The sequence below is a fragment of the Jaculus jaculus genome, chromosome 1, assembly GCF_020740685.1.
Source record: "Jaculus jaculus isolate mJacJac1 chromosome 1, mJacJac1.mat.Y.cur, whole genome shotgun sequence".
In the NCBI taxonomy this organism is placed as follows: domain Eukaryota; kingdom Metazoa; phylum Chordata; class Mammalia; order Rodentia; family Dipodidae; genus Jaculus; species Jaculus jaculus.
The window spans coordinates 142,723,756-142,732,075 of NC_059102.1; the positions used below are offsets into that span (position 1 = coordinate 142,723,756).

The 8,320-nt window shown below is 44.7% G+C and overlaps 1 protein-coding gene across 1 annotated transcript; it reads left to right on the plus strand.

Annotated features, from left to right (window-relative positions):
- The first annotated feature begins 418 nt into the window (after nt 1-418).
- Lcn9 (lipocalin 9) lies at nt 419-4,268 on the plus strand. The gene is made up of 6 exons (XM_004673019.2): nt 419-520; nt 879-1,015; nt 2,378-2,451; nt 3,330-3,440; nt 3,777-3,878; nt 4,231-4,268. The coding sequence occupies exons 1-6, from the start codon at nt 419-421 to the stop codon at nt 4,266-4,268; spliced, it is 564 nt and encodes a 187-aa protein (XP_004673076.2).
- Nucleotides 4,269-8,320: the final 4,052 nt, after the last annotated feature.

Genomic DNA, 8,320 nt, shown 5'->3' on the forward strand with positions numbered 1-8,320 from the left:
CTAGACACCATACTTTAAAGACACTGTTTAACCCATATAGATTCTCTACATGTTTCACATCCCAGTTAATAACCATTTCTGACACAATCGGCTTTTCAGTTCCAAGTCAGATTCAAAATGAAACAAGTTTCCAATTGGCAGCTTCTTAGAACACTCACTATTTTGCTGAGAATGTTTTGAGAAATGGAAGGTTACTAAGTAGTCTAAAAGAGATGGGACTGCCAAATTCCACAAGGACAGGCACAATCCCTGGCCTCACACCAGTGAATGAAAGACCATTTCACGGAGGGGAAGAGGAAGGGCAGAGACACGTAGACAAAGGTCAAAGGAGGTGAATAAATGCAGAGGAGCTGGAGAGTCACAGTCAGGGACAGACTCCCAGGGGCTGCTGCCGAGACAGTTTTGTCTGCATACCAGAATGAGGCTGCTGCTGCTGCTAGGGCTGGGGCTGGTTCTGGCCTGTGCCCCCCGCACAGAAGGAAAACATAGTGTTGTTAAAAGGAACTTTGATCCGCAAAAGGTAGTCAGGGAGCATAGCAACCTCTCACCAAGGGGATGGTGGAGGATTCTGAAGTCTGATGTGCTCTTTGGGGATGAGAGGGGGTAGGGAGCTCTTTAACTTATAGATCAAAAGAGTGACTTCAGACTTTGACCTAAGACTGGTGGTATACTCATAAAATAATATAATGGGACACTTATTCTTACTGAAGAGAAAAATGAAGGGGTTCTTGGTGTTATGCCAACTGACCAGAGTTCTAAGTCCATCTTCACATCATACTATAAGTCATGGGCCGTAATTCAGACAGAGTTCAAGTAGAAAAATGTCTCTGGGGTGCCCTTCACTTTGCTCACTTAATCATTTTACATATTTATTGCAGATTGCAGGGAAATGGTATTCCATCCTCTTGGCCTCTGACCGAAAGGATAAAATAGAAGAAAATGGTAGCATGAGAGTTTTTGTGGAAAACATCCATGCCTTTCCGAATGGTTCATTAGGCTATAAACTCCATACCATGTAAGTATGCCTTCTTTAGTTGAGAAAGGAAAAACAGAAGCCTGGGTATGGTTTCAAAGCCACACACACACACACACACACACACACACACAGAGGGTGGGGGATGATGATGATGAGGAGGAGGAGCCAGTATACAAAACCAAACTCCCTCATTCACCCTGACTCAGGACTTGATGGACAAGACCTTTTTCTTTTTCTGTGTTTTTAATTTTTTTTATTGACAACTTCCATAATTGTAAACAATATCCCATGGTAATTCTTTCCCGCCTCCCACTTTCCCCTTTGAAACTCCACTCTCCATCATATCCCCTCCCCCTCCCAATCAATCTCTCTTTTGTTTTGATGTCATGATCTTTTCCTCCTATTATGATGGTCTTGTGTAGGTAGTGTCAGGCACTGTGAGGTCATGGATATACAGGCCATTTTGTGCCTGGAGGAGCATGTTCTAAGGAGTCCTACCCTTCCTTTGGCTCTTACATTCTTTCTGCCACCTCTTCTGCAATGGACATTGATCCTTGGAAGGTATGATAGAGATATATTTCAGTGTTGAGCTCTCCTCAGACAAGGCCTTTGTTAAGATTCAAATGCAAGGCTTGATCATAAAAATAAATTTATTGGGAGCAGGGTAAGACAGAAATTTCAAAATCAAAATCAATGTGACAATTATAGGTTAAGAACATGGAATTTTTTAATTAAAGCCACTTATCATTTAGTTGTTAACAAAGAAAATTCCATCCTTTTACCTGCATTTTCCACTGTAATAGGGAGCTGATAATAATTCTCCCCGTGGTTCTTGTGAAGGCTGGGCTGATTCAGGCCATGTACGCAAAGTGCTTATTTGGGAGGCTGGCAAACAGTGAGCATTTGGCTCATGATCTAGCCCAGTGGCTGAGGAATAGCAGCAGTAGGAAGTAGTGTAGTAGTGATAGTGATGAGAAGTGGAAGATCCAACATTTTATAGATAAAATAGACAAATAATCATCCTTAAAGTACCAAATTTACTAAATGTATCATAAAGTATACAACCAAATAATGTAAAGAGCAGCTTTTTGGTAATTATACAAAAAAATTCAAAAGTGAGGTTGGGTTCTAGACAGTGGTTAGAGGCTCTTGCTTGCAAAGCCTGATAAGCCAGGTTTGATTCCCCAGTGCCCACATAAAGCCCACAAGAGGCACTTGTTCCTGGGAGTTTGTTTGCAGTGGCTGGAGGTCCATGGGTGCCCATTTTCCTTCTCTCTTTTTCTCTCTCTATCATGAAAGGAATTTTTAATACTAGTGAGGTTGAATATGAAACTGATATTATGGTCATTATGAGCTGACCTCATCATTTCCTCTTGGGCATCACCGTGTTCTGTTTTACAGTGTAGATGGAAAGTGTGCTGAGCTGATTTTGGTCAGTGACAAAACAGGAAAGGATGGTGAATATTTTGTTGAGTGTAAGTATATAGAAGGTATAAAATTCCAACTGTAAAGAATTCAATAAACTCTGTCTATTTTGTTTGTTTATTTTTATTTGTATATTTGAACACAAAAGAAAGAGAGAGAAAGAGGCAAAAAGAAAGAGAGAGAATGGGCACGCCAGGGCCTCCAGCCACTGCAAACGAACTCCAGATGCATGCACCCCCTTGTGCATCTGGCTAACGTGGGTCCTGGGTAATTGAGTTGAACTGGGGTCCTTAGGCTTCACAAGCAAGCGCTTAATTGCTAAGCCATCTCTCTAGCCCTCTAATGTCTTTTTGATCATGTGTGTTGCTAGGGATTGAACTCAGTGGCTGACACATACTAAGCAAAAGCTTTGCTACAGAACTACATCCCCAACCCTCCTCAGGATCCTGATCAATTCCTCATCAATATTTATTTAAGTAATATAGTGGGGTCATCTAAGAACCAATATATGGCAATTGGCAGGAAAAAAAAAAACGGAGGAAGATAAGAGTTTCTCATTTCTTGTCATTTGTCTGGTTATGCCTAGTGGCCACTGACATAGCACATTGCTCAGAGTCCAGCAGCAGATACTCAGTGCTAGTGGGCTCAGAGAGGACAGATGCAACACTGACCAAGATGCCGAGGGAGGTGGACAGGTCTCAGAGAGGGTGACAGGGTATTGTTGCTGTGGCTAAACACTCTGCTCACCAGTGCGTAACCTGCTTCATGAAGTCCAGAATGATGCAACCCGTAGGTGTGAGGGGTCTTCACCCCACCTCTTCCAGGATGTGAATTTGAATATTTTTAATGTGGAGTACTACAGGTGAAGAGGTTCTAGTACTTTCCATGGACCAAAGAAATTCAGAGCTGTGTTCCATTTTCTCCACAGATAAGGGACATAATACATTTCGTATCCTTGAAACCGACTACATTAAATATGCTATTTTCCACCTCACTAATGTCAACAATGGTGAAACGTTCCAGATGACAAAGCTCTACGGTAGAGTATTTTCATGTTAACACTGAATCTGGGCTAGGAAAAGAGAAAAAGCCAGATACAACATCGTCTTCCCAATCGGACCCTGGACCATGCTCCCCTACTGAGGACAGATGCTCACCTGAGGTGGGAAGATTAAGAAATCTCTCAGAGTTCTAGAAAGATACCCTACCGATGCCATATTAGGACAGGTTACACCTATGTAAGGCTTCTGCATGAGCAGAAGTTGTAGACAAGTGCGACCACTCCTTTGCCCATCCTCACGGAGCCCTGTTCTCTCGGTCCCTTCTCTGGCCAATACACAAGTCATAGCACTTTGTCTCGTCACTTTGTACACAGGTCGAGAAAAAGATCTGAGTGAAAAGATCAAGCAAAATTTTGTGAAAATTTGCAAGAAATATGGAATTGCTGAGGAAAACATAGTTGACCTGACCAAAGCTGGTAAGCCAACCCATTTGGTTTTTTCTTCCTCAGTTCTGTGTCATAGAAAGGGGGACATTTAAAGCTGGGCATGGCCACTCACACCTTTAATCCCAGAACTCGGGAGGCAGAGGTAGGAGAAATGCAGAGAGTTCGAGGCCACCCTGAAACTACATAGTTAATTCCAGGTCAGCCTGGGCTACAGTGAGACCCTACCTTGATACCTCTCCACCTCCCCCCCCCCAAAAGAAGAAGAACTGAGAATTCCAAGGAAAGTGATAGGCCCTTTGACCCCAAATGGAGACTCATCTGGTTATGCTCAGGGGCATAAAGTGTGTCTGGTGTCTGAACGTGTTCTGTTCTGTCTCTGCAGATCGCTGTCTGCAGGCCCGAGGCCAAGGGGAGGCCTAACCCTCAGGTTAGTGATCTCTGGAGTGGGGGTGTGAGTGTGGACGGGTACAAGAGCTTTCCAAACAGCATTAGTGGTATGTCCAGAGATTACAATGATCTGCGAAAGAAGCTTCTAGGAGAAGCTTGAAGTTTTGAATTGAATGACGTGCGTTCATGAGCACTTAAACAAATGATCTAAGACATTAACAAGGAAAACAGTGGGCTGGGAGATGGCTTGGTGGTTAAAGGTGCTTGCTTGCAAAGCCTTCTGTCCCTGGTTTGATTCCCTAGTCCCCAAGTAATGCACAATGTGGCGCATGCTTCTGGAGTTCATTTGCAGTGGCAGGAGGGTCTGGCGTGCCTGTACTCCATCTCTGTCTGTCTCTTTCAAATAACTAAAAATATTTTTAAGAGAAAACAATAGTATGTACCCAAATGTACCTTTGGAGGGTCTGTGTCGATGTGTGAAAAGGGCTCAGTGGTAGGAGGTGCTCAAGTCATTACGACTTGAAGTCAGAACCAGAGATGAGGAGAGTGTGATGCAAATGAGTATGCCTCTATCTCTGACCACCTTTCAAGCTGCACAGGCCGTCTCAGTGCAGTTCACGATGACAGCGTCTTCCTATGAGCTCTGCCCGTCCTGCGCTCCTCTGGGAATGGAACTGTGCGACCTTCCATTGTCCTCCCCTGTGGAAAATAGGCTCTGATTGGCCCCACCCATCTCCTATCTAAAGTGTATCGTGGGCTTCATCAACTTATGTGAATGACTTAGCAACTTGCACAAAGTAAACATTTAGCAAAAAAAAAAAATAAAATGGCTTTTTGACATTGTCCTTAATTTAGCTAGAACTTGAGGAAGAGGGAATAGCGCAGTTGGCAAAGAATTTGCCTCGCAAGCATGAGGCTCCAAGTTCCACCCCCAGAGCCCACATTTAAAAAGCCTGGCATGGTGACATAGCCTTGCAATCACAGAGATGATGTGTAGGGACAGACAGTTTCCTGGGGCTTATGGGCCAGCCAGTGTAGCGTACCTGGTGAGCTCCAGGCCAGGGAGAAACCCAGAACATGGTCGGTACCCCAAGAAGGACACGCAAGGACTCTACACACATGAGCACCACATGAATATGCACCTCCCACACACAAACGTGTACACAAACACAATTTTTTTTGTGCGTAAAGAGGGGAGAAACACCCCTAAGATCTTTATTAACTTTTCCACTTTTCCAGGTGCCATAACAGGAAACACTAAGCTATTTGTCCATGTTCTTCCTTCCTCGTTCTGGCAAATAATGCAAGTTAGAATGTAGGGGAAGACTTATGCATTTATTTACTTGGTTGTTTGAGTGAGAGAGAGAAAAAAATGGTAAGTAGAGAGAGATAGAACTGGTGTGCCTCCAGCCACTGCAAATAAACTCCAGACACATGCACCACCTTGTGCATCTGGCCTACGTGAGTACTGGGAATTGAACCTGCGTTCTTAAGCTTCTTAGCCAAGCACATGAACTGGTGACCCCTCTCTCCAGCCCTTGCAGGAGAAGATTTATATTTCTTCACCATTTTTTTTTGTTTTGTTTTCTGCAATAGAATTTCTCTGGGTCCTCAATTCAGTCCAAGCAATGCTAGTGCATATTTGTGCTCCCTTTGTCCCTTGCTTATTTAGTGTTGAGCAAATGCTTCTAACCAGGACCCAGCACCATCCCGTCCTGTCCACCTGCCATCCTGTGAGAAGTCCCGTGATCTGGCTTCCATTGCTGCCCCACAGGGAGCAGAACACCTGCACCTCCAGATGTTCCACACCTGCCTGGGATGGCTCGTCAGTCCACCAGGAATCAAAACTTTTCTCTGAATTTCCCTTGGCTACACCCATGGAACCTCTACATGAATTTTTTCCTCTACCTACTCAATAAACAACCTTGCATGCATGAGACTTAGCTCTATGTCTGAGAGAGTGTGAGACTACGACTGAGTGAACGCAGGACCTCCCGGATGCTGTACCCACAATCCTGCTCTAATGTCTCAGAATCCACCCTGAGGGCAAGCATGCTCTCTCCTCTGCAGTAATTCTTTGTCTAATACCCCAAATCCTTGTGGAGGCTGCTTGCCCTTTGAGAGGCCTATTTTTTGTGGCCTGATCACATCATCACATACACCAGAGGAATATGACTTTCTCCATCGTTTGTCACCGGGGCACTGACAGATGGATGCAGCTGAAACTCAACATGGCTCAGGACATGCCTCGTGCAGCAAAGAATGGCTCACTCATTATGGGCTCAAAGGCTATCGAGAGAAGGCTGTTGTCTGACCTCTCCATAGCATGCTAGGCCCCTATTTCAGGAGATTAAGTTAGGTTCAGCCTTACTCCACAATCAAGTACTTGGTCTGGTTGTTAAACTACAACAAAACATAATGCAGAAAGCCAAGCAGTTGTACTAAGATCTTCCTATTTGGTTTTTGTTTTTCTTTTTGAAGATGAATTGTCACTTTCTTACCTAAGCTGGCCCAAAATTCCTGGGCTAAGTAATCCTCTTGCCTCAGCCTCCTAAGTAGCTAGGGCTATGGCATGTGCCACCATGTACAGCTTCTCATTGCGCCCTCTCTCTCTCTCTCTCTCTCTCTCTCTCTCTCTCTCTCTCTCTCTCTCTCTCTCTGTGTGTGTGTGTGTGTGTGTGTGTGTGTGTATGTGTGTGTGTGTGCGTGTTCATGAGCCAGAATGCAAGTGTGGAGGTCAGAGGACAATCTGGCGTGTCACTTCTCATCTTCTACATTGTTTGAGGCAGAATCTCTTGTTGCTTGCTGCTGCATTTACCAGGCTAGCTGGCACATGAGCTTCTGGGTGATTCTCTTGTCTCTGCCTCACCATAGGCATGCTGGGAGGAGAGACATGTCTGGTTTTATTGTGTGGGTTCTGGAGACCTGAACTCAGGGACTCATGCTTGCAAGGCAAGTGCTGTATCCACTGAACCTCTCCTAAATCCCAGCTTCTCATTTTCTGACAAAAGCTTTTTTTAAAAAAAAAAAAATTGGGTTGTTTGAGAGAGAAAAAGGAGAAGAGAAAGAGAGAGAGAGGTCCCACCATGGTCTCTCATCATTGCAAACGCAAAATCCAGATGCATGCACCACTTTGTGTTTATGGAGACTGGGAATCAAACTCAGGCACATCAGGCTTTGTAAAAAGTGGTTTTAAATTCTGTGCCATCTCTCCAGTCCCTCAGTTTTTACAAGTTAACACTTAGGAGTCAGAAAAGCTGGTGCCCAGAAGTGCACACCATGGGCTGTCCTTGAGAATACATAGAAAAATAAACAGCAGGGCTGGGGAGATGGCTCAGTGCTTAACGGCACATGATGAGCGTGAGCAGGGCCCCTAGAAGTCAGATAAAAGTGGCTACAGGAGGGAAATGCCCTTGAGCCTATAAGGGATGGATTTGATTTTTTTCCTAAAAGCTAACAGGAGGCTGTGACTAAGATTACTGGGTGCTTGAACATATGGCATGGGATCTAGTTTTTCCTTATCTCTTCTTCCCTAAAGGAGCCTCTCTTCCCTAGAACCCTGACAGGAAGATGTGAATAAGGTTACAAAGTGTTGGGACATGTGGACTGGGGACTGGACTGACCGGCTCAGACCCCATCTATGATATGTGTAAAAGACCCCCATCAGAGTCACAAGTCCAGTTTCCTATTTCTGAAATCCTCCTCCTGTTCTGCAGCTCTCTTCTTCTTCTTCTCTTCTCTCTTCCCTTCCCTTCCCTTCCCTTCCCTTCCCTTCCCTTCCCTTCCCTTCCCTTCCCTTCCCTTCTCTCTTCCCTTCCCTTCCCTTCCCTTCCCTTCCCTTCCCTTCCCTTCTCTTCTCTTCTCTTCTCTTCTCTTGGGCTCTATAACAAAATCTTTCCAATCCTCACCCTCTGTGGACTATGGATTGCATTCATCAAATTCATAGACAAAAACCTGGAGGCCACTGACTTGGTGCAAATTTTGTGTAACCATGACCATCCAGCACCCACACTCCTAGGTTAAAGTCCAACCAAGAGCAGGAAAGGTTCTTCTGCTCTCAAAGACACCCCAAATTCCATGTCACC